Source organism: Myxocyprinus asiaticus, chromosome 10 (assembly GCF_019703515.2).
Source record: "Myxocyprinus asiaticus isolate MX2 ecotype Aquarium Trade chromosome 10, UBuf_Myxa_2, whole genome shotgun sequence".
Classification (NCBI taxonomy): domain Eukaryota; kingdom Metazoa; phylum Chordata; class Actinopteri; order Cypriniformes; family Catostomidae; genus Myxocyprinus; species Myxocyprinus asiaticus.
Window position 1 is genome coordinate 25260907 of NC_059353.1, and position 27603 is coordinate 25288509.

The window sequence follows — 27603 nt, forward strand, 5'->3', positions numbered from 1 at the left end:
ACACTGGCAGCTGTTGTAATACATTTACTCATTTAATTTAAAAGGCCATTTGAAAAGGGGACATTTATTTGAAGAAACTGGACTGAGATGTATCAATTTCAGCATTCATAAGCAAGACGGATGACAGTATTTGTTACAATTATACTTTGAATTTCACAGCTGGATATGAATGAGTGTTAAACTAGTTGCCAGATTGGATGTCTTCTGCTAGATTTTTCAAGGATGTTCAAAGATGTACATTCAGATGGAGGCTGCTGGTCTAAAGAATTAACATTCTGTACTTGTTAAAACAAGGAGAGGAAGACAAGAAAATAAACCATTAAAAAATGCTGACATCTTAAAGAGAAGATAATCACACATTTTCTTGACCTGTGAAACCAAACTGAGCTTTCTCCTTCCTATAAAGAAAAAAAGCACAAAAGCATGGTATACTAGCCATGTCTGCATTTTGTGGCCACAAAATTGGATTTATTTGTACGAGATACAAAAATGTAAACATTGCAAAATAAATAGTTAAAACAAGTGATGCAGGACCTATATTCATGCTCATGATCCCAACATGAACTGATGCACTTGTCTTGCTTGCATTTCCAAGTGCAAAAGCATGATGAAAAAAAAAAAATCTAATTTCAAGTAACAGAAATGACAGACTAATGATACAAATATGCTATTTTACAAGGTAGTGATCATTCCCAATTTTGCAAAATGTACACTTATAATATTGACAAATTTATCTTAATATTTTGATATGCTGCTATTGGGTATAAGTCCGTGTAGAAGCGCACAGCTCTCAGCACTCAAGTCTGTGCGTTTATGGTTGGGCTATGTGACCTCCATGGCTACTGTGGTCTCTGATAAGCCATTGAGAGCCAGTCTCTCTGGTTCGTGGTTCTCCCTGCAAATGAAAAGCAACAAAAAAACAGTATTGAGAATAACACAATGTTGTCACGTCATGAGCAAGCACACATATTGTAGGATAAACATAAATAGTGTTAAAGAAATTGTTCACTAAAAAATTAAAATTCTGTCATTTCTGACTCACCCTCAGGTTGTTCCAAACCAGTGTTTATAACAAGGGATAGGGAATGAAACCTTGTGAAGCTCTGAGGCTTTCTTCTAACTGTGCTACAAAAAGATTAAAAGCAGCAGAGTACTGACAACAGTGCCATCTGGTGGTATTTTGTTTTGTAAGACACGTTATTGGAAGACATGAATTCAAAATGTTCTTAAATGGAGGAACCTTTCCTTTGCCTGCATATGCCATGTCTTATTCAAGTAGGTCTGTCTGTCTGTCTATCTATCTATACACACACATACTCACCGGCCACTTTATTAGGTACACCTGTACATCTACTTATTCATGCGATAATCAGCCAATAGTGTGGCAGCAATGTAATGTATAAAATCATGCAGATATAGGTCAGGAGCTTCAGTTAAATGTTCGCATCAACCATCAGAATGGGGAAAAAATGTGATCTCAGTGATTTCGACCATGGCATGATTGTTGGTGCCAGACGGGCTGGTTTGAGTATTTCTGTAACTGCTGATCTACTGGAATTTTCACTCGCAACAGTCTCCAGAGTGTAAAGAGAATGGTGCGAAAAACAAAAAACACCCAGCGAGTGGCTGAAAATGGCTTGTTAATGACAGAGGTCAGAGTATGACCAGACTGGTCCAAACTGAAAGGAAGGTGATAGTAACACAAATAAACATGCATTACAACAGTGCTATGCAGAAAAGCATTTCTGAACACACAACACGTCAAACATTGAGGCAGATGGGATACAGCAGTGTGTGTGTGTGTGTGTGTATATACACACACACACACACACACACACACACATATACATATATACCTAGTACCGCTTAACAAAATTTCAAAGTACAGTAACACTACTCACAATCCAATGCAATCAACCAGACTGTGCCAACTACGACCCATAAACTAAGGTCTGGATTCGAACATTCCAACACCCAAAGTGGAGCACGCATGTGATTAGACAAAAAGAGAGACTTGGTTTGTCATTGACTATGTGACCCTGAAAATACATGCCTCGATATGAAGCTTCACTGAAAATTGCGCTATGTACTTGGTACATGCTTTGCAGCCTCATTGTCAGAAGTAACATCACCATTTATGACAGAATGTCCAAGCTGCTCTTTTCCATGTAATCAATATGAACTATGATCATAATTGTTAAAGCAGGATTTTCAGAGAATATCAACTAAAATTTCGGTTGGTTCCTCACACAAAGCCACCATATGTCTTCAGAAGACATGGAATATTAGTATACAAGTCAAATTGACCTTTTTTTTTATGCTATATTTTTTTAAATATATTTTTAGAGCTTGACAGTCCCTGGTCCCCATCCACTTTCATTTCTTCTCATTTTGTGCTATACTGAAGAAAGTAATACTGGTTTGGAACGACATACGAGTAAGTAAATGACAGAATATACATTTTTGAGTAAACTATCCCTTTAAGGCCAGATCATATCAAGTCTGATAAGTATTTTATTTATTTTGTATAAATAATAAACAAAGGATCAATACAATATTTACAACATTTTTGCAGTACAATATTTCAGGTATTTCTCATTCTAAAAAATTGCTGATAGGGCAAATTCTTTAGTCCTTTTTGGTGTGAATGATTGCTGGCATGTCAGGGTTCAGACCTGGCGATGCTGTCGATGGCACTGGTAGGGGTGACCTTGGGTACCCGGTCCAGACTGCTAGCAACACTGGCCAGTTTTAAGGCGGAGGGGGCGCACAGGCGTGCGCTGTGGTGCATGTGGGCCGGAGACACGGCTCTCACTGTGCTCAGGTGCCCATGGCCGTGAGGCAGAGACTGAGGCACAGGCAGTTGGGAATTGGATCCGCTTGATGCCAATATTAATGATCCTGAATCACCACCTCCACTCTGTGCAGAACAGTTCAATTTGTCTTGTCTAAAGCTTCCTGCAGGAGACAAAATTTTCACAAGTCAAATATTCGATCATACTGGCTTCTGTTTCAATTAACCACTCAATATAAGGCTGATGTTATCATTCAGGTCTAAATAACAGTTTTGCCAAGCAGTCCTATGATTCCCCAAACAGTAGAGGTGGTGTATTTCCAAATGTAATGTATTTCCATTCCAAATATGCATTTTTCAAATGCCTTTATTCCAAATGGTAATATATTTTTCAATGTGTGTGCTCCCTTGAAATCAAACCCACAAACTTATTTTGCAAGCACAAGTTGAGCTAGACGAACAGGAATTTTATCAAACTTATGATATAAATTTAATTGTATAATGTTTGGACCAAACTATACAAATTAACTACTGAAAAGATTCTTTTATCTTCCAATGCCACAGTTCAATTCCTCTTCGAACTGGTGTTCTTAGAGGAGTTACACTTGCCTGAATTGGGAAGGATGCCATTGACACTAGCAATCTGGGGTCTGTTTTCATTGTTGGGAGTGTTGACTACAGCAGAAGCAGCAAAATGTGCACTAGCCGAGTCCAGAGTCTTAGACATGCAGTCAGACAAGACCATGTTCTGTGAAAGCAACATTTTCATACATCATTCAAGTTGTGTGGTTTCTCTAAGCTGTAACTCCCATGAGGTGACCAGTTCAAGCTCTTTTTGGGCTACTGATATGACTGGATTCTTAATCTGAAGTTAATATCAATATGATTCTAAAATTTTTCAAAAGTAATACTTATTTATTTATGTGTAAAACTTTTTCAATAAGGGAAACCTTTTAAAAAGTGTTAATTTTTAACTACAATTAAATAATTGTAGTTAAATCGGTTTAGCCTGAGTGGTGTACTCACAGGTGGGTGTGTGTGAGGTTCTGGTGCTGTTGAGTTCTGCTGGAGTTCTTTTTGCTGTAACTGTTTGTGCATCTGAACCAGCTGTTGCTGGTGGGAGTTAAACTGCTCTTCTGTTATCTCACCTGCATGCGCAAAGCAGACACACTTCAAACCAGAACCAAGAGAACAAAATGCAGACCACAACAGCTGTTATTGTTCTGATTTTAAACAAAAGACTGTCCCCCAGGGTGACAATAAAGACATCTGAGGTAGTGTCCCATTTTCTCCAAGATTTTAAGATCTATGCATCATATGTCTTCATATTTGAGCTTGTTTTAATTGGAAGCATTTGCTGTTTTTATATTGCGTTTATGTTTCATGAAGTTCCAAGCAAAAACATTAACAAACTGTTTTCTCTGGACTTTTACTTAATATACGTATATTTGGTATGCAATGGAAACAATATTTGTTGTATTCTACTCTAGACCTTTCCTAGCTGTATGATGCTTTGACCTAATTGACAGTATGATGTACAGTCAATAATCACATTTCCTAACTTAAGAAAACTGAACACTTCTCATTTATAAGCAAATTAAAAAGCACCTGTTAAGAGTTGATTATATTGCCTATATGCATTGTAATGTCCAGTTTCTAAGCTTTAAAATGACACCCATTTTGTGGTGGTCAAGCAAGTAGTTAATCAATTTGATGTTGTTTTAAGCACGGAGCAAAGTGTGCAAAAATATTTATTATTTAAGCTACTCTAGAGCAAGCATATAGTATATGCCCGATTTATTTTCTCTCTGCATTGCAGACATGTATAATAAATAATATGTACTTAAATCTCAACTTGTTCACATACTTCGATGAACTCTACTAACAAATCCACAAATAACATTACTTTTGTTTATTTATGAAATGTATAATTATTTCAGAAATGAAGGCATTTTCACTAGCATTTTGACCGTTTACTCACAGAACGATGCAGACGCACCAACGCAGAACTATAAATGAAAAAACTGCATTGGCCACTACACAGAGCCTACAGTGTAAGTTCAAATCAGAAGTATAAACCGGCCTTTACGGAACCATGAATCCTGTTCAAGACTGCAACACAGACGCCTCACCTGACACACAGTTACAAAGAGGCGTCCCTCCACCTTTTTCCAGCTGCTGAGTCCCTTTCTTGTCCTCCCCTCTAAAGTTAATCTGTAGCAGCCGAGGGCGGAAAAACTTCCACCTGCGGGCCTGAATGTCACTCAGGAGCTGAGTTAGTGAGCGCTGAGAGTTTGATTTGGAGACGGCGTGAGAGTTTGTGTTTGTATGAACGGGGAGGTCAGGCACACTAGAGTCAGAGGAGGGATAAAACATGTCAGGGTCCAGGTGTCTGAGGGCTCGGTCCAGATCCGAGGAGGTGCGATCCAAAAGAAACCTGATGGAATACAACAAACAGAACACGTTCAGAGAGATGTGGTACCTACAGTCAGTGACCTTTAGCACTGATAATACAGCAGTATCTCCAAGTGTTATCCTTAAAAACAAAAGGACAACATTTTCACTAACTGAAAAATAACCACTCACATATTTGGAAAAACTGAAACTAAAATATATTTTTATGACTCCAAAACGAAGTAAAACTAAGAATGAGCACAAATTAAATGTTAGTGTTCCACAGACAGTACACAGTGGCAAGAAAAGGTATGTGAACACTTTGGAACTACCTGCATTCATGTAATCATTTGTCTTAAAATCTGGTTTGATCTTCATCCAAGTTACAATAATGAACCAAGACAATCTGTTTTAACTAAAAACACAAATTATTGTATTGTTCTTGTACATACTGAATACATCATTCAAACATTGACAGTGTAGGCTGGAAAAAGTATGTGAAACTCTAGGCTAATGGCATTAACAAAATCTAATTAGTGTCAGGAGTTGCAAACCTGGCATCCAATTAATAAAAAGAGATTGGAGGTGTGGGTTAGAGCTACTTTGACTTATAAAAAGCACTCAAACATTTTGAGTTTGCTATTCACATGAAGCATCTGCTGACGTGGACCATGCCTTGCACAAAAAAAAAAAAAAAAATCTCAGTAGACCTACGCTCAAGAATTGTTGCTTTGCATAAACCTGGAAAGGGTTACAAAATCTCGAAGAGCTCAGATATTCATCATTCCACAGTTAGACAACTTGTCTATAAATGGAGATGATTTAGAACTGTGGCTGCTCTCCCTAGAAGTGGCTGTCCAGCCAAGATGACTCAAAGGGCACACCGTAGAATGCTCAATGAGGTAAAAAAAGAACCCTAGAGTGATGGCTAAAGACTTGAAGGAATCACTGGAACTGGTTAACCTCTCTGTTCATGAGTCTACTATATGGAAAATATTAAACAGGCATGGTGTCCATGGCAGAAAACTAAAGTTTTCAGAGAGCAAAAACGAATGAAAATGAAACAATTAAAAATATAACTAAATATTCAAAAAACAATAATCCTGATATCCATATAAACCAGTGGTACCAAAGTTTTTTAAACTATGGCACTCTTTTACAATGTTTTTTTTTCTTCCCACGGCACCCCAAAAAATGAATAATAAAACAAGTATATTAACAAATTAAAAACCTTCATGTTTTTCCTATACATTGCATGTTTTTTTTTAAGTAATTATTCAAGAGCTAGTAATAAAATAGTTATTAAACAGAGTAAACAGTGCTTTAAGCTTTAAGTTTCAGCAACAGCAGCAATTAAACATTAAGAAATAGAACTACTTAAATTATTGAACAGTCATTTTAGTATGATTATTCGATATATACACTAATAATGATGCAGCCAGAGTTTGACTGAGAAACAGATCTGTCGTTGAAATTTATAGGGCGTAAAGCTACTGAAGATATTCAGCCAAGGAAGTGAGTGCTTTTCTCTTTTTCTTGTCAATATTGTTGTTTGGATTAATATGCTGGTACAGATGGCTATAACATTTTCAACTGAGCAGAGATTTTGCAGCACCCTTAGGTAGTCCTGGCAGCATCCAGTTTGGGAACCACTGATAACAACTTTTCTACTTTAATTTAAAGTAACAATCAGGATGGCGATAAACTAGTTCACTACATAAAATATTTTTTACAAAAGGTTAAAAGGGTGCATGAGAATCTGAATAGAAGAAAAACATGTACCTGCCACCTCTGCCCACCCTCCCACGAGCCACTGCAATACAGTGTCTGGGCACAGAGAGGGCGGTGAGACAGTTCCGCTGCCATAGCTGCTCCTGGCCTGTCTGATGCCAGTGTGGAGAGCAGCTCTGGTCCACCAGCGGCTGAGGACACAAAACAAACAATTAGACTAACACTGGAAAAGCAAATTACCAATGCATTGCAGAGCCAAATAATAAGCTGCTCCATCACTTTTGAAGTATAAAACAAAAACAAAAAACATCCATGACACTTTCATAATATACACACACATCTTGTTCATAACTACACATGTTCCATTTAGCCACTGTTTAAACATAAACTATAAACATGAGAGGTGTGTGATATAGGATTTTTGGATTGTATTATGAAAATTGAAGGTAAATATTGGAAGCCAACAATATGATTGCATACTCCTTCTATGCCAGGTGGGCACAAACTAGCTATTTATGTTTTTAGTCATATGAAAGGCGCACAGAAACGTCAATCTCAAGAAACCTGAAAAGAACATCTCAAGGTCATCTTTCACCCCAAAATCAAAAGGCAAAGAATCTTTTTTTGACTCATCCAATCAATATTATGCCTCAAATGTTGTCGATTGAGCTCAACTTGTATTGAACCCGGAACATTCCTTTAATAGTACAATGTAGATGCATAACAGAAGAGCAAATAATTTCACAACCCAATTTTAAAGGCAATTTATGGTTGGGCATGTTAATGTGAACATAGATTATAGAGCAAATGTCACTAACCAAACAAACAGCAGCAGCATAAGGCACAAGGTAGCCCAATTTAATAACTACTAAATAGTACTACGAAATTCCACAGGGTCTGTGCAAAGGGCAAAGCCATCACAGACAAAGTTATGGGAATGAGAGCACTTGACGACCATCAGTATTCATCAAGGATCTGTTGAGGTCCAGGTATTTCGCAAGCTAATTAGAGTATTCAACCCCGTTAAATCATAGCCAAATGTTTATCACTGATGTCCCTCTCTTAAATGGCAAACGTCCTCATTGATTAATGAAAACTGAGATGAACAGAGCAATGCTGATCAGGCATGCATACTGGCGCTAGGTGATATATTTAATATTTATACAATATTCATGATCAATTAAGCAACATCCTGAAAATGACAGTGATTTTAATGAGCTGTTTGCCAGTGGATCTAGTTTCGCACCCTTCTCCCAGTCTCATGACTTGCGAATAGAGATTTTGATTTATTTATATTAAACTGCCCGTTTCAATAGATAAGTTCAAAGACTAATTCAATGATTTGCTTGAATCATCACCTCTAACTGTTTAAGGATGTCCTTGCATGGCATGTTACAGCAAAATATATGTAGGTAAATATTAGGGATGGTTAACTAATTGTCCACCAACTGACTAGTCGATTAGTGGGGTCGACTACTAACATGAATATTTTTAGAGGTGGTGGTTTTAATGGGAGGTGCATTTCTCAAATTAATTACGAACTGCAACTTCTTGGAGAGTGTTTTTGTGTGATAACTTGCTGTGCTTAATAGTGTGCTAACAGAAGTTTCCCCTCTTTAAATGGTTAGTTCACCCAACAATGAAAATTCTCTAATCATTTACTCACTTGCAGAACACAAAGATTTTTAGAATAATATCTCAGCTCTGTTGGTCCATACAATGCAAGTGAATGGTGATCAGGCCTTTGAAGCTCCAAAAAGCTGATAAAGTCAGCATTAACAGAATCCATCAGACTCCAGAGGTTTAATTAATGTTTTCCGAAGCAATCCAGTTGGATTTGGGTGAGAACAGACCAAAATAGAACTAATTTTTCACTGTATATCTTCCCATTGCAGTCTCCTTGGCGATCATGATTTCAAGCTTGATCACACTTCCTATAGTGCCATCTAGAGCTCTGTGCATGTGTCAAGCACTAGGAAGTGTAATTGAGATTTAAATTATGATCGTGCCAAGAGAATGCAATGGCAAGGTGTATAGTGATATATTTTGGTCTGTTCTCACCCAAAACCAACTGGATCGCTTCATAAGACATTGATTAAACCAATGGAGACTTATGGATTACATTTATGTTGACTTTATCTCCTTTTTGAAGCCTCAAAGGCCTGATCACCATTCACTTGCATTGTATGCACAGAGCTGAGGTAATCTTCCAAAAATCAATAATAAAAAAAAAAAGATTTAAACTTTTTGCAGCAAAAAAGATTTAAACTGCTTGATGTCGTGAACAGGGATGTGCGGAACGTCTAATTTCACTGACGTTTAAATGAAAATTTTGGAGTCGACTAGTCTAAAAAGAAAGAAACCCTCAGAAAAGAGTCAAAAACATTGTTTTTAAGCAACCCATTTAAAATACTTCCAACAAACAAATCCGACACTAAATTCAGCTGAAAAGGGGGCATTTATCTGCGATGTGCTTAACTTGCACAATCATCATTGCAGGCTACATTAAATACAGAACATGACATGCATTTAATTAATGTTAGCAAAAACAGGCATAATTATTGAAAACAATTGAGTAAATAGTGCAGGACCCACAGAGCAACCCTAATAGCCTTTTCTAAATGGAAATTGCCAAGTAAACTTAACTTAACATATTAAAACAGTCAGGACATTGTTAAAAATAATTCACAAGTAAGCAAAATCTACGAGAAAAAAAATGCGCTGGAAAGTTATGTGTATTTTACGACGTGCATTAGCCTATGATCTAATATGACAGCTGTTCGGTTAAGACCATTAAACAATAACACAATGTAAAGAAAATAGCTAGGATTGAAAAAAAAAAGGCCTGAGAAATGTACAATAAACCTAATGTATTGTTCTAAACATGACGTGCACACAGAATAAAAGGGTTTAACCCATAGATGCAGTCGGCACATCACTGAAAATACAAACAAAATTAATGTTAACATGGTCCGGTGAAAGACGGGACCTGACTCACCTGACTTATCCTGCGCTTGAAAAAGCCCGCTCGGTGGGAAAATAAATTTTAAGCACGCACAGATTTGAAGACTCAAATGTGAAAACATCCATAGCGACTTTGCAAGCCAACATTTTAGAAATCCGCTTCCCGCACCACCACCAAAGTGATTTCTAAAGCTACTTTGCTGGTCTTGCAAGAGGAAATTTTTCTGCGCATGCCATGAATGAGAGAGGGAGGAATTGACCGACTAGTAATTCGTGTTGACTAGCAGCATCAGAACCATTTAGTCGACTAGTCACACACATCCCTAGACATGAACTAGAGGTGTACCCACAATATTATCTAGCAGTTCTGCCTTTTTTAATGCGCAGCGAGGATTACCCTGAAGCACTCCAGTTACATTGAAGCATGTCATTCTGCGTTCCTAAGTGGTTTTGTGCCTCTCTGAATTGGAGGCTTTCTTATTTCTTACTTTGATAGTTTTGTGCAATATGTTATAGATATTTAGCCTATTTATTTGTTTTTTGTTGAATATCTGTTTGTTACTGTGTTAAAGTGCTGCTCTTAGCGTCCATTTATCCCTCTGAAACGTGTCTGATCGGGGTCACGTGAACATAACAGAGCCTAATTAACACCCTTTACACAGACTAGTCGTTCATACAACTGACCGACTAGTCAAATATGGACATCCCTAGTAAATATAACAGTTTATTACTATGTGTTATATTCGTGCAATTAAATATTGATTAATCCTGCATTCATTTAATGCAAATACATACATATCAAGATATAGGCTATACTGAATATTGTCTAAGGGTTGAAAAATATTACATTTTACAGACACAGTTACAGATGCTCTGATGTACAGCCAGTGCTGACGTTCAATAGTAAAACTCACAGCATGGTAACTGCAGCCAGCCTTCCGTTTGAAGGCAAAGATTCCATCTGGATCATTCTCTTCATCCGGCTCTGAAGCTGGAGACTTGGGTAGAGAATGAAAAAAACAAAAACAAATTGGTAACACTTTACAATAAGGTTCCATTTGTTAACATTAGTTAATGCACTATGAACTAACAATAAACAATTCTGTTTATTAACTAACATTAACAAAGATGACCAAATTATGTAATAAATATATTGTTCATTGTTAGTTCATGATACCGAATGCATTAACTAATGTTAACGAATGGAATCTTATTGTGAAGTGTTACCAACAAATTACAACTCAATTGAAACATTATCAGAAAGCTTTCATAAGATTTAGAGGTTTTACTTCAAGACATGAAATGATTATGGCACACAGCATCAACCACGGAGTACATGTAGCTAAACACTGAGCTGCGTACTGACCAGCGGGTAATCTTCCTCTCCAGAGCTGTGGAAGTCGTACTGTTTAATGTCTGCCTTGTTGATGATCTGCTGCCTCTCTGGCCAACCAGGCTGCCGTAATAAATCGAGTTTGGGCCTCTTGTTGTACTTCTTATGAGACCGCACAAAGTCAAAGTGGGGCTCAGCCTTGATTGTGAAGGGGTGCAGGTGTTTGGGCCCAGATTTGTGGGACTGAAGCAAACACAGAAGAATTGCTTTTATAATGATCAATGATCACATTTTGATACCTGGTATACCACTGGCAATGTACTTTCATGTGCCCTATTTCCCAACTGCTGTTGTCTTTACCTTAAATTTGCTCTCTGTCTTGTGCCGACTGCCGTTTGGTAGGGATATTGGTGCAGGGTAAATGGTTTTCTCTGCCAGAGGTACAGTTACCTCATTTAGAATGTCTCCAGAGAAGTCTCCGATTTGATACCTAAAATAAATAATACAGGGGAAACAAATAAAATATTTCAAGCTAAGTGAGATGTGAAAACCAGCAATGAGAGAGAAATAAGTCACTTTAAGTAAAACATCAAGCTGTTCTAACACAGATTTATTTATAAAGTGCATTTAACAACACACTCAAATCAGCTTAACCCTCTTGTGAACAAACAATTTTAGTCTAGGTGATGAGAGGTAAGGCTGGTGGGACATATTTATGCCACAGTAGGTGTGTGTGTTATGTAAGCATAATGAGAGTGGGGTAAGGTGTGTGTGTACACACCTTTTCTCAACCACCTCCAGCGTCAGATGCAGCAGCTCTCGTTTGCTCTTCTCTCTCTTCTTGATCATCTCCAGGATGCTCATTGTTCGGCTGAACTCTCTCCTCAGCTTCAGCATCTTCTCATAAGACGCCTCGTCATTCTTACGATTCTACAGAGAGAACAGATCCTGTTCCTGTGAAGTAGGTGTGAATTCTATTTCCAACACACTTCTATTGAGGTGAAAATGTGATCTTTTCACAGAATGCTGTAATGCACTCTATAGTAAAAAAAAAAAAATTATCAGAAAGCTCAAGACTATTGATAGGCTGATTAATTATTATATGGTGTGTTTTTTTTTTTTTTTTTGCAAGATCAGCCATATTAACCACATGGCTGATTAGCAGTAGCATTACCTACTAGGGATGTACATTTGACATTTTGCCACCACAATAAGCACAATAAGGGGGGGGGAAACAGCACCACTGTTTCAGGGCTCTACAGTGCGAGTGTTTCACTTGCATTTGTGAGTAAAAATTACAGTGTGCGAATGGGGAAAATTATTTGGCTGCAAGTGACAGCTGATCTAAAACCCAAAGTTATAAACTTATTATTGCAGCTTTCCATCAGAATAAAAACTCCCTAATGCATCTTGCCTTGTATAGCAAGTATTTCTAAAAGAGGATTGTTAGTAATTTTTGCATTAAAAGTGCCGTTTTTTCCTCTCCCTCTTTCATGCGCAAGCAGAGACCGAGAGAGAGAAGCGGCACTCTGCTGCAAGAGCTGAATTCTATAGAAAACACTGTCCCATGTAAAGATGGTTAAAGTGGAGTTTCTTGTTTGTTTTTCAGTCAAAATGACTGACAGTGTTTTGAATAATGACAAATGTCTAAAAAAACCTTGCAATCACAAGCTAGATTCTAAGAAAAATAGCCAGTCAAACAAAAATGTGAAATACCAGTAGGGATGCTCTGATTGATCGGCCACCAATCGGTATCGGCCGATATTCACGTCCTATGACTCGATCGGTGATCGGTAATTTGGCTGAAAGCTTAAACTGATCGCTCCTGACGCAGAAGATATCAGCAGCACTGTCATGGCATCACGGAGTGTGGGGAATACTGGCATAGTGTTGCAGTGGAAGAGGTATGGCGAATATGAAATGTGTGTGTACTGTACTGTTAATGTGGCGTTTCACACGCAACAAGGCAAAGGGAAAACAACGCAAGCTTATTCAACAACTGACTAGTCAATCTCAGTAATAACATGAGTTACAAGATGTGGTTTATTATTCAAACATCTTTATTAAATATCTCCCGATTAAACGGCATTAACAATAGCAGTACATGTAGAGTCCAGAACCATGAGCTCTTTCTCAGCTTTCCTTTCATATCTTGCCCTCAAGAGAAAGTGCGTGTTCCCCTCATTAAAGTTCAAGCAGCAACAAGTGAAAAATGAAATACTAATAAAATCATCCAACTAAATGAAAAAGCAAGGAATTTGTAAATATAATAATTCTTTATACAATCTTAAGATGCCATAATATAATGTATTGAATATAATGCAAAAATAAAACAGAAATAAGAAATAATTATTATTTGAAACAATGACAATGAATCAATAACCAAAAATGTCACATTAAGCTTAATTGCAACTATCAGTTATCAGTTTGTCTTCGGTTTGACACAAAGCTTCATTTTTATAGGGCTAACTATCTTAATACAGAGAATATTTTGTTAGCCTATAAAAGTCTTATTAAAAAAGCTTTTTTAATAACCATTTTAAACTTTGTCTGCAAAACCTAGGCAAAATGATATATACACTGCCTGCCCCCCCAAAAATAAAAAATAAAATATTATTTCACCGTTTGTATTTAAATAAGCAGATACTTAAGATAATTTTTGCAGTGATTAATATGTTTCAGCTGGCAAAAATTATTTTAACCCTAACTGATGCAGTGCGTAGTTTCTCATTTCTAAAACAAACATGAAGTTACTGTGTTTCAGAAGGGGCAAATTATTGGCCAGCATCAAGCAAAGAAAGGAGATTGCTGAAATCATTGGAATTGGGTTAAGAACTGTCCAACGCTTTATTAAAACTTGGAAGGATTGTGGTGAATCGTCAGCCTCGCGGAAGAAATGTGGTCGGACAAAAATCTTGAATGATCGTGATCAGAGCTCACTAAAATGCTTGAAGTCACATCGTAAAAAAAAATAAAACAAAGACAGTAGAACACACTGCTATGTTTAATAGTAAAAGTTAGAGCACTTCCACACGCATAAAGCGACGAGAACTTACAGGATTGGGACTAAACCGCTGTGTGGCCACAAGAAAGCCACTTGTTAGTGAGGCTAATTGGAAAAATGACATCAGTTTGCTAGGGAGCATAAAGATTGGACTGTGGAACAATGGAAAATGGTCATGTGGTCTGAAGAGTCCAGATTTACCCTATTCCAAAGCGATGGGCGCGTCAGGGTAAGAAGGGAAGTGCATAAAGTGATGCACCCATCATGCACAGTGCCCACTGTACAAGCCTCTGGAGGCAGTGTTATGATCTGAGGTTGCTTCAATTGGTCAGGTCTAGGCTCAGCAATGTTATGCGGCAATAAACTTAAGTCAGCTGACTACCTGAAAGTACTGAATGACCAGGTTAATCCCATCAATGGATTTTTTTCTTTAACCCTAACCCACGACGAATGCACACCACAATCAAAGCTAAAGGTGGTCCAGCAAAATATTAGAGTATGCAACTTTTTTTTTGGCCAGACAGTGTAACTGAGAAAAAATTCAATAAATAGTGACAGTGTGCAGAAAGCTTACATATAGCCAGTTGTGACAGAGATCTTGATAAAAGGTGAAATGATCGGTATCGGCCGATCAGGTGACAAGATCTGTGATCGGAATCAGCTGTAAAAAACCTGATTTTAGCATCCCTAATTACCAGTAAAACAGCATGTCAGCATCCTCATCTATATCAACGTGATAAGCGAAATCTTAACAGAAAATTAAATAATAAAAAAAAACACCCTGGTAACTGTAGCAAAACTTCATGAAATGTCGCTCTACCAACCAGATACTCTTTGCATAACTGTGTGAGGATTAGGGCTGCAACTAACGATTATTCTGACAATCGATTAATCTTCGATTATTTCTACGATTAATCGAATAAAAGTGACATTTTATTTCCTGTATTTTACTCAAATATGATTTTTCAAAAAATTGATATGATAAAGGGCATAAGGATTTGGTTTGATTTACATTACTGAATTCACAATTCTATATGCTCACAAAACTTTTAACAAAGTTCATTATTATTATTACTTTCAGGACATATGCAAAACAGCTCCTTGTAAAACGGAACAAAAAGTGCTCTTTAAAGAGCAAAATGATCAACAGGGCATGGAGTTGACAAAAATCAGCCCAGCAGAGGGCAATAGTGACACGAGAACAGAAATATTAATAAATATAGCTGCAAGCAGCGATACTGGGGTCAAGCCAATTATCGGCACCATGAGCAGCAAAAGAAGCTTTGTGACATGTTTTTGGTTAGAGTCTGATGAACAGTGTATGAGGAGTTAGAAAAAGTAAACTTTCAATCACAAAAAAAACAACAGATAGTTCTTAGACTTTTTGTCCAGTATGTGGCGCTGTTCTGAAACTGCTCAGGTAGTATCTGAGCATGATGGTTATCATGCAGGAAAGCATTCAAGAGTTATAAGCCAAAATAGCCATTTTTCTATCTCCTGACCAGTAGGGGGCAGTGTGCCAAAACAATGCAGGTAACCTCAGGGCCTAATATTGATGACACGTACCAAGTTTTGTCCCAATCCCTCAAAGCGTTGCGGAGACACAGCCTCAAGTTCAATTTTGCACGTTCTTCATTGAATTTGTTGAAGCGCCATTCGAAAACAGTATGGTTTATCAAAATTCTGTGAATACCTTTTTGTCGTGAGTGCCTCTAGATGATGCGGGCCAATTTTCGTGCAAATCGGACAAACAATCTAGGAGGAGTTCGAAAAAGTAGGTTTTCAAAACATTTAAAAACGGCAGACAGGAAGTTTGTTCGACCATGACATCATATCAATGTTCTCGGCATGAACCACGGAATCTATCAAGACCAGTCTCATGACAGTAGGCAAAAGGAGCCAATAGCTATTAGCATTTTTAGAAATAGCATTATAATTTGACCACAAGGTGGCGCTGTCCCGAAACTTTGAGTCCCTTCAGAGCATGGTGCCAAAGACACATACCGAGTTTCGTAATGATACGCCAAGTCATTTGTAAAATACAGCATATTTATTTAGTGCTCTTTGTCTAATTCATTGAAGCGCCATTCGAAAACGGTATGGTTTATCAAAATTCTGTAAATAACTTTTTGTCTTGAGTGCCTCTAGATGATGCAGGCCAATTTTCGTGCAAATCGGACAAACGGCCTAGGACGAGTTCGAAAAAGTAGGTTTTTCAGAAAATTCTAAATGCCGGAAAAATGTTCGGGGCTTGACCCCTAATTCTGCCCAGCTGAAAAATACATAATTATGTTATGATACATATGCTTGTGCATGGTCACTGATTACAAACATTTAAGTATTTTAATATTATAGTTTTTAAAATAGTATTTTCACTGATTACATGTTTCTAAACTTTTCTTTTAAAAAAATTGTGTATGCATATCCAGTAAAATAATGTTTTCCATAGTATACATTTACTAGTGAAATCAAACATTACATGTGGCATTATCAGGACTTTCAAATATCAGGACCCTTAGAATTATTATACATTATATTCAGCATTACATACAGTTTAATATAGTACAATAATCTGTAAAACCTGTGCAAATTTACTCTCGCGCTGAAAAGACTCTGAGCTTACATGAGCAGGAGAAAACACTTTAAAAACCAGCACACCTCGACTGCTGAGACATCAGTCTGATATCCATGAAAGCTTCACAACTGATTACATTGAAACAGAAATCGTGGTATGACGTTGGACAGTTTAATCAAAATGATTGCTCTCCCTTTCTCAATTGTGATCGGTTTGATTGACGAGGATGCGCATGCTCGCTTGCTCAGAGTATAACGGAGACTCGCTTGTGGTAAGAACAAACAGTTTTGAGAAATATGTGACTGATTTTGAATTCATAACATGTTTACATTATAAAACATAGAAAACAGCATTAAAATGTAAGTGATGCGCTGGAGAGAAACAACTCTCGCGCATCAAACAGCAAGCACTCCGTTGACGCACCTGACGCAGCAACCGCTCCACATTAAACTGCATGCTTATTATGATCTTCTTTGAAGTGCTTATAAAATGATCGTGCGCTGGACAACTTGGGTCATGTATTTTCTGCTTCAACTTGTCTCCGCTGTTTTTCAAACAATTTCATAACGCAACACATTTTTCACTTGGCTGTGAAGTGACGTCACTGACGGGGCTTCTCCGTGCTTACTGCAAATATCCAAGTAATCGATAATGAAATTCAATGTCGATTTCCATTATCGATAATTATTGATTTTATTGATTAGTTGTTTCAGCTCTAGTGAGGATAACGAACACCAAACTTACAGTATTCTGCTTACTGGATCTTCGAAATTCAAAGATATTTTACATCATAATTACGCACTGCAAGACTGCAAAAACCTCTTCAAACTGCATATCTTGGTGACATGTTCACACTTTATAATAAGATCATCAAGCAGCTGCAAGGCTCTGCGTCGCAGTCAACTATAGACCAGTACAAATGTGTCAACCGCTTGAAATATATGAAGTATCATGTCTTCTGCGGTTAAGCAAAATCCCACCGCATGGCAGGCAATGTGTGTTCCAAAAATCATTGTATTATAATCATACCATTTTTATCCACATTATACTTTTGTATTTTTTGCATTTCTCTCAGCCATGGATGACTGCGGCCTCTCTCGCGCCCATGCACGTGAGCACACAGTGTGCGGGGACAGTGCTATCATCCGTGGCCGTAAAAATGTATAGAATTTCTGATATACAAGTAGAATCATAGAATCATTTTAATAAAAAAACGATTAAAAAAAACAAAACAGCATGAAAATACATGCATATAGTTATGAATGTCTTGAAAGTTTAATTTAATAGATTTAAATGTTGATGAACTACTACTGTTAAGAATTACCTACTGTATATGTTTGTTAATGGCAAATGGAAGTATAAAGTGTCATCAACATATTATTAGTGGATTATAAAGGAGATCAGTCAGGACTGTTGTCATTTAATTCTTTTGTTTATGAATTCTTAAGTAATTCTTAATGCCTGCTTGTGTATATGCATGATCTGTTGTGATACATTAACAGAAACAAAGAAATAATGAATTTCTACTGAGCCCCTAAAATTGTTCTCTTAGGGGTACGAGTGCTCTTAAAAATGTAAGTGAAGAGCCCTGTGTTTTCATCATGGCTGGCTGAACCATGTATTTTTAAACCATCTGCAGTACTGTAATAACCATTCAATAAATTCACATTGTTCATACTGGGTATCTGCAGGTTCGAAGGAACGAAATTTAAGACTTTAAGACTTTTAAGGCCAAATAAAAGAAAATTTTAAGACCACATTAAATAATTAATTAGCAGGTAAATAAAAAACCACTGAGGCTACTTGGATGTCTCTGGACATCTTTTTTTTTTATATTTTATTGTGCATTTATGCGTTTTCTTTTTTAAAATAAGTTAATACAACATTGAAACTCTATATGAATTCATTATGAATGCACGTAGCCTAAAGTATGTAGCCTATATCATGACCCTTCTCTTTAGCCTCTTGCTTTCCAGCAAGACGTGACGCAATAGACCAATGCTTTGGCAATGTCACCGCTTCTGTCAAACACAGAAGTGGTGGCAAAAACCATGCACAAAAAGTAACATTTTATCGGATTACGTTGTTGAAAAATTATTTTGTGGGCTCTCGTTGACTGCTGTGGCTTCAAGCCATCAACAGAGCTGACTGTTTTATACTTTTGTTTAATCATCTAATCTGTCAAATCTAACAAAACAGTCAGTGGGCTTTCTGCCACCACTTTCTGCACATGTGCTGACATTTTTATAAACAAGAGGATTGGTCTAGGTTTGATTTTTAATGGGAATGGAAACAAGGCTGTGAGGGATAGACTTGCCATCTCTTCCTTGGCACACACAGTATAAAGCTGTAAAAAGCTCCTAGTTCCCATCTGATTTTCCACAACTCATGTTGTCTGAAATTTTGTTGTCTACTGAGTGTTCTTTAAAAGATTTTTTTCAAAAACACTTTAAACTGCAGTGCAGCTCATTGAAGTGACTGTACGTTTATCCCGCACAGCCTCGTTGTCATTCCCATTAAAGATCAAATATGGCACTGCTGTGAATAAATTCTAGCATGTGCTGAATAACATTTCTATATTTTTTCTTGGCAGATACCTTTAACAAATACTTTAACAGGTAGTTAAAATGGCAGTTCATTTAAAAATTGTATTTCTATCATCACTGCTCACCCTCGCGTCTGTATGAATTTTTCTCTGCTGTGTAACAAAAAAGGAGACGTTTAGTCTCAGTCACCATTCACTATCACTGCATCTTTTTTTCATTCAATGAAAGTGAATGGTGACTGAAACTCCCTAATAACTCGTTTTGATATCCACTGATAAAAGTCATACATGTTTGCAATAGCATGAAGGTAAGTGATTACAATTTTCATTTTTGTGTGAAATCTCAAGTCAAAACTCATTAGTTACCTTAAAAATGGCCGTTTAAAGTTGACAATATGTATTGAAAATGTTAACAGATTAAATTATGAAAGAGAACTGTGCTGCATAATTAGTTATGATGTATACTGAAAACAGATTATATACTAAATATAGATATTTTCATATCATGTATATTATTAATATTATACTATTTATATTATTATTGTTTTGTATATTATTATAAAATGTTTAAAACTGACTGATTCAGATGGCAGAAATGTATGTGTCTGATCTAGAGAGATATAACAGGTGTAACTCTGCAGCTGAGTATTTCTGTTATCTTTACAATTCTTGTCAAAGGTGAATGTAAAATAAGGAAGCGTCACAATTTGAAAGGTGTCAAAAGACCGCCAATGTTGCAATGTTGACAGCTTTGATGATTTGATGACAGGAGCGATAGTGTTAGTGCTTCGCTCGCTTACAGTGATGCAGAATAATGACATTTGCATTTCGGATTAACAGGTTTATGTGTAACATTGTAAGTTCAGTAAAAATACACTTGCTTGTGCTTCCCTGCGCACGCTCACACTAAACCTCAAGCATCAGCTACTAAATGCTGGCTGCACGAGAGAGAGATATGATTTTGACTCGAGCAGATTCTGCTGTTTTAAGCATCTCCCCTATTCACACTCCAAAATGTAAGACCTCAGCAAACAAAATTTAAGTCTTCTTGTAATTTAAGATATATAAGACTTTTTAAGGCCTTAAATTTTAAAAGTAAATTTAGGACTTTAAGACTTAAGGACCCGCCGGTACCCTGTAATACGCTGTGTTAAGTTGAAAATTGTTTTGAAAACCATGGGTTTTGTTTCATTCAGCTGTGCTATCTAGCTGTTTAAAAGGAAAAACTCGACTGGTGTGTGCACTTCTCTAGAGTGTTGAGTGCTATCTCTGCCTTGGACATAATGGATCCGTTTACACCTGGTATTAAGATGCATCTCGGGTGATCCGATCACATGTGGTCAGGCAGACATATCACTGTTTGCACCTGGTCGCTTAAGTGCATCTCCTGTGACCACTTGTGTTTGGATTTCGAGGAAAGGGTCTCTGATTTCAATTACTGCATAATTGCGCTGATTCTCACACTGAACAATGAAGAAGACACACTGAAGAAGATCCGTGAAGTTCTCCTGCTTGTGTATGTTTTTTTCCAAATTTTCGGTTCAGATGATTATTTCCTTTTAAAGCCGCTCGTAACTGGTAAAGTTTAAACTCCTTTTAGTGCAGCGTTTGACAGACAGGTGATAGATGGTGCTTTGCTGCTGTCCGGGACGCATTCAGGACGGATTACTGTTCACACCTCAAATGCAATGTGGTCACATGCATTTTTGACTACCTCCACGTGGTTTTTGTGATCCGATCACAAATTGTTTTAGAGTCCTTTTACATCTGTATTTAGCATTGACCACATGCGATTGGATCACCCGAAATTCATCTTACCAGGAGTAAACGGGGTCAAAATAACGGTGTGCTGTGTTGAAGCTTGTTGCTGTGATGACTCAAACAGCAAGGTACTGCTGAAAATCATGACATAATCTCAATTATAAATAAGGCCCCTCTTTGATATGCTTGTGCATAGTTATCACAAAATTTTTAATTTAGTGAAAAGTCACGTCATGCATGATCATTACTGATCACTTCCGAGTACCCGTGCCCATCCCTATTAGCTACATGCATGCCAGTTCAAAAATCTACTGACAGCCTGAATTATAAAAGTTCATATATTTTCAGCAATCTAGTGTTTATCTCTTTTGTTGCAAATAAACAGTAGTATATGTAAATATTGCATCCTATTGGACATTTCAAAATCGGTATAAAAAAAAAAAAAACACACGAATGACTTCAAATACTATGTTTAAATATGTGTTGCCATTAAAACATCCATCTTAATGTGCATAAAACATTGCAGAATGCAAGAAAGTGTCCTTTTTGAACGGCAATGTGATCGAGACATGCGTGACATAACGCAGAACACACTGGTTTACCTTTCTGGTCTGCATCTTCTCCGTGCGACGCCTAAAGGCCACGTAAGCGTCGCTGTTGGTGGAGCCATCCCTTTTCTCCTGCTTGATCTGCGGAATGAGCGATGGGCCCCTGCAGTTCTTCCTCTTCCTCATCCAGTAATCATACACTGACTTCAACAGATAGTCATCTTCATTTAGCAGCAGCTTGGCCTCCTGAAAAGTGACCAGCTACAAAACAATAATTGAGAGTTTCAGAGGAATGCATGTGAATGAAAGGGGAAACAATACACAAAGATACACTCCCTGGACAAAAAAAAAAAAAAAAAAAATCACATACTCTAATATTTCATTGGACCACCTTTAGCTTTGATTACAGCACGCATTCGTCGTGGCATTGTTTCGACAACCTTATGCAACGTCACAACATTTCTTTCCATCCAGAGTTGCATTAACTTTTGGCCGAGATCTTGTATTGATGATGGGAGAGTCAAACCACTCCGTAAAGTCTTCTCCAGCACATCCCAAAGACTGTCAATGGGGTTAAGGTCTGGACTCTGTGGTGGCCAATTCATGTGTGAAAATGATTCCTCATGCTCCCTGAACCACTCTTTCACAATTTGAGTGTGATGAATCTTGGCAATGTTGTCCTGGAAAATGCCTGTGCCGTCAGGGAAGAAAAAATCCATTGATGGGATAACCTGGTCATTCAGAACTTTCAGGTAGTCAGCTGACGCATAACATTGCTGAGCCTAGACCTGACCAATTGAAGTAACCTCAGATCATAACACTGCCTCCAGAGGCTTGTACAGTGGGCACTATGCATGACGGGTGCATCACTTCATGCACTTCCCTTCTTACCCTGACACGCCCATCGCTCTGGATTAGGGTAAATCTGGACTCTTCAGACCACTTGATCTTTTTCCATTGTTTCACAGTCCAATCTTTATGCTCCCTAGCAAACTGAAGTCATTTTTCCAATTAGCCTCACTAACAAGTGGCTTTCTTGTGGCCACACTGTTTAGTCCCAATCCTGTAAATTGTCATCGCACTGTGCGTGTGGAAATGCACTTTCACTATTAAACATAGCCGTGAATTTTTTTACGATGTGACTTCAGATTTTAAGTGATCTCCGATCACGATCATTCAAGATTTTTTTTCTGACCACGTTTCTTCCTCAAAGCTGACGGTTCACCACTATCCTTCCATGTTTTAATAATGCGTTGGACAGTTCTTAACCCAATTCCAATGATTTCAGCAATCTCCTTTCTTTGCTTGATGCTGGCCAATAATTTGCCCCTTCTGAAACACAGTAACTTCATGTTTGTTTTAGAAATGAGAAACTACACACTGCATCGGTTAGGGTTAAAAGAACTGTTGCCAGCTGAAACATATTAATCACTGCAAAAATTATCCAATCATAAGCTCTTAAGTATCTGCTTATTTAAATACAAATGGAAACTTTTTTTTTGGCCAGACAATGTATTTTAAACATGAGGCTGTTCTTACCTGGTTTGTGCTAGCTTTCTCTAACCGGTCCATCATGGTCTCAAACTGCAATGGTTTGAGTTCCATCTTGCGGTTAAGTCTATTCAGTAAAGTCTCGTCCTCCGAGTCCATATCATAGTCAGGCAGTTCATAATCCAGACCCAGAGCTAGTGCAGAGTAACAGGTACAGGTCAGCTTGAGATATTAACATTGAGCGCATTACATGAATGTTCTTACACCGATTATGCTTAATAAGCCGACAACGCGCGTGGTATGTAAACGCAATAAACCTTGTTCCTTTATCGGTGTAAAAGCCATAAACGGCTTATGAATAACGCAATCGACATGGGTAGATTTTTGCCCATTATGTCGATTTTGCGTGTCATGTAAACTCTTCACCTGGTGTTATTACCGGCTCATTCAATGTATGCACGTGTTGAGCACATGCCTCTTCACGGTTTGATGTCAAAAGTAGAGAATAACACGATTATTTCAAATGACATGTAAACGCGGATTTCTTGCCTTGTAAGATTTTTTAAATAAGCTGATTTTAGAGAGCAATCAGCTTATTGTGTGCATGTAAACAGGCTCAATATTTTACATTTAGACAGCAAGATAGTGGAGAACTCAACAAGCTGAATGGATTTTCCACTGCAAGTTTATCTTCCTATTAAAGAGCACATATTATGGTTTTTCAAATATTACCTTTCATGTAGTGTGTTATATAGCTGTTTGGGAATGTAAAAAAGTCTGCAAAGTTTCAAAATTCAAAGTGCACGACAAATGGAGTTATTGACTCCCAAAAGAAAGAACCGATTCTGAACACCTGAAACGAGTCGTTAGTAATTCCAGACTTACTTCCTGTACTAACCTACATAATTTGGTAACAAATAACCCGCATCTGGTCTTCACTGGCTGCTCGCGAACAGCTTTGACCCACCCTCAAACACTACACTAAGCGGTAGACCAATCACAACAGACTGAGACATCTGACCAATCAGAGCAGAGTAGGCTCTCTGAAAGGAGGAGTTTAGAATGAATCCTTTAGAACGGATCATTGAACGAGTCGTTTTTGACACTGGGGAAAAAAGGTAATGCTGCAATTTAAATTATGAGCAAATTAAAGTGTTTTTTTGACCTTGGATGCATGTAAATCTATTGTATGAGACCTTTAAAACAAAATTAAGCACATTTAAAAACCATAATAGGTGCTCTTTAAACCAACTGTATTCAAATAAGGAATACTAGAGACAGTTTAGCAGAGACGGACCACTGGTATTAAAATGAATGGGAGAAATTGGAATGCCCAACGGATGTAGCAACAGATGTTGCACAAACAATGTCTCAAAATAATCTCCAAACCGAGCTGCACAGAAATTATAATAAAGAATTAAAATTTTTGCCTTTGTTTAACAGTTTTGCCATTGTAAAGTTAACGATGCAATCGTGAAAAGATGGATTTGAGGCTGTATTTCTGCAACATTTTGGCCTATCGAAACGAAACTTGGTATGCTTCGTAAGGTCCATGTTCTGAGGTTACATGCAAAGTTTGGAGACAGTGTCCCCTACGGGTCAAGAAATGTGGGAAAAGGCTATTTTTGCCCATAACTTTGGAACCGTATGTCAACAGATTCCTTGGGCCATGAGGACTGCAACGATACAATTTTCCCATATCGGCCATGCTGCCTCTACGCCAGAGGTGTCCGAACTTTTTCCTTCGAAGGGCCAAAAATCAAACTTGCTTGAGGGTCATGGGCCGAAAGTAAATGTTGCATTAAATCAAACTGTATTATATTCAAATATAAAAGTTGAACAGGTTTCCCTCCTTTATGATTTCATAATATAAAAAAAATATTACTCTGCAATCTGCTTGACTAGTGCAGTGAAGAGCTGCGTCAATGGCATTTTCCCCCTTTTTTTTCTCCTCGTCATTTAAGGCAAGAAGGGCCAAATCAAGGTCATACTCATAACGGGCCAACTTTAACCAACAGGGCCTAGCTTGGGCATCTCTGCTCCACGCCATTCTGAATTTTATTAAAAAGTGATATATCTTTTGAATGCATTGTCGGATTTAAAAGAAAATTTGTATGCTTTTTTTTTCTTCAACATCATGTCCTGAGGATACCCGTGCAGTTTGGAGACAGTGCCCCCTATAGTTCAAAACACTTGTGTGCTGACTCTAAACTTGGGATGTCCACACTTGATTTCAACAATAATAATAAAACACAAATGTAATGTGAACATATGTAAGTATCCTGTTGGGATTGTCCTGAGGTATGTAGATAATAGAGAGCCACTCACGCTGGATGTGGATGAGTTGTTTGGGGATGCGGAACTCTCCTTTGTAAAGGCGGTCATAATAGTTGATGTTACTCTCTGCCTCTGGCACAGGGATGACCATGCTTTCCTTCTTTTCCCTGAACACCTGCTGGGCGGAGATGGCCCTCTGGAGATGATGCTCCTGAAACACAGTATGAGAGAGAGAGCTCCATGACCTTCTGCAAACTAGATGTGTGTAACCGCCAAAAATTGTGGTCACATGAAAGTTTCACCATGTCAGGTTTTGATACCTAGTGCCATGTCTAGCACAACATGTTTCCACACTGCAATGTGGTAGTAAGTAAGACCAGAGAGTTAAGCTGGACTCAGCAATAAAAAGTTAAACACACACAGACAGAAACAAAAATTCGCTTCTAATGCAGCTGAGAACAGCTACGTGATGAAACTCGCTGCAAAGGCTTACAACCCTCACAAGCATACAAATTCAAATGATCTCGGCACTATGTTCTGCAATTCACTTTTTGTTTTTCGTGCGACAGCAGTTACAGTAGATTGTTCAATAATAGAAAGGCGAGTGGTGAAAGGTGCAAATCTTAACTTTTATTTAATACTAATGTTTACCTCAAGTACCATTATATATAAAAAAAATTGTATATTGAGTCTTAAAAAGAGTTGCTTTTCTATACTACTATATGACCAGGTTGTACACCTTCACATAACAGTTCTGTTTTAATAGAAACTCACTTCACTTACTATCAAATGACATCAGGGTGAATCAAATGTGGGAATACATTAATTGCATAATGATCTGTTGCTGGAGTTGAAGACTGAAGACAGAAAGCCATGACAGGTGAAAGGTAAGTGAACATTATGACAACTAGGATGTTTAACAATACAAAACAACAATATGACTATCATCATTAAAAAATAAATTAATCATGACAACATCAGGGTGTGGATTTGCTTTAAACTGTGCCTTGAGGGGCAAACAAGCAGTTCCTTGAAAGTACTGTGGCGGTACCATGTTATCAGATGGTAAAACCATGGTACTTGTATAATATGGTACTGAATGATATTCTATGTAGCATGGTATTTACGAGTGACCCTAAGGTAAGGGACAAAGAATACAAGGGTTACCAAATGTCCAAAAAGCTATGGTAGTACCATGGTCATTTTTGTAAGTGCAGAACGCTTTAAATTATGGGACAGTAGAATCTAACACCAGGACTACTGAAGAAACTAAACAGACTCGGCTTTCCAGAAGCATGTCGTTCAATCATGTATTCCAGACGTAAAGTACGTTAATCTCTAACACATCTGCGCAAACACCCTGACGTCCATGCGCACCCACCACAAGCGAACATCTCACGTAAATACCTCACTTCACGCCACTAGTGTAAAAACTGTCCCACCATTACGCAATTTTCGTTAAGTTTCAACGTAACCTAGAGCCTCTCTACGCTATTTACGGACCTCTTTGAGCAGTGAATAATCTTACGTAGCGAATCGTGCGTAAACGCAACGTGAATACCAACACCCTGCTATGCATCTGAACCCCGTGAAAAAATCAAAATTTTAAATTATCCACATACCGATTCCTCCTCCTTTTCCATCCCGGTTGGCATTTGCGGGACCGCTCGGTTGATGGACACACAGTCAGTGAGGTCCGGGAGGTCTTTATTGCGGTAAATCGGCAGCGGTTTGGCGGCGTCTAGCGCTCGCGCGCGGAACGAGAGTTTACTCATTGTTTTCAGCGATCACAAACACACTAAACACGGATCATTCGGTACAAATACACACACGAGCCGACGGTTCTCTCCGCGGCCACGCTCACTCGCGTCCCTTCAATCGAAATCCGGCGGTTAAAGCCATCTCTGAGTGAGTTTTGGTGGTTTTTCACGGGCTTTTTTTTCTCGGATGGTGTGAAAACATGGCGGACATGATCCCGACAGCACGCGCGACACACTGCCAAAGAGTGTGAGCGTGAACGCGCGTGTGCCGCTGCGCGCGCACCTCATACAACATACGTGCACACTATATTACGACAGCACGGACACGAGAGATCACATAAGTGCATCAGGGTAGTGCTGTCCGGCTCGTATGCATAACTGGACCGTCCATACAAAATGTCCAGCTTCTTAGACGTGCCTTAAAGG

General features: G+C 38.0%; 1 protein-coding gene across 4 annotated transcripts; it reads right to left on the reverse strand.

Moving 5' to 3' along the window:
- Positions 1-429: 429 nt before the first annotated feature.
- On the reverse strand, positions 430-27423 carry LOC127446904 (enhancer of polycomb homolog 2-like). Of its 4 annotated transcripts, XM_051708224.1 has the most exons (15): positions 27040-27188; positions 26201-26274; positions 25469-25628; positions 23189-23334; positions 21704-21910; positions 11998-12146; positions 11577-11706; positions 11250-11459; positions 10798-10881; positions 6971-7110; positions 4927-5231; positions 3821-3942; positions 3404-3542; positions 2676-2958; positions 430-895 (listed from the first exon to the last, which is right to left on the reverse strand). In XM_051708224.1, the coding sequence occupies exons 3-15, from the start codon at positions 25566-25568 to the stop codon at positions 823-825; spliced, it is 2088 nt and encodes a 695-aa protein (XP_051564184.1). In that variant the 5' UTR covers positions 25569-25628; positions 26201-26274; positions 27040-27188; the 3' UTR covers positions 430-822. The 4 variants fall into 4 exon arrangements, 3 of the variants coding, with proteins under 3 accessions (XP_051564184.1, XP_051564182.1, XP_051564183.1); XR_007898262.1 differs by lacking the exon at positions 26201-26274 and having other exon boundaries at positions 1043-2958; positions 27040-27423; XM_051708222.1 differs by lacking the exon at positions 26201-26274 and having other exon boundaries at positions 27040-27423.
- Positions 27424-27603: the final 180 nt, after the last annotated feature.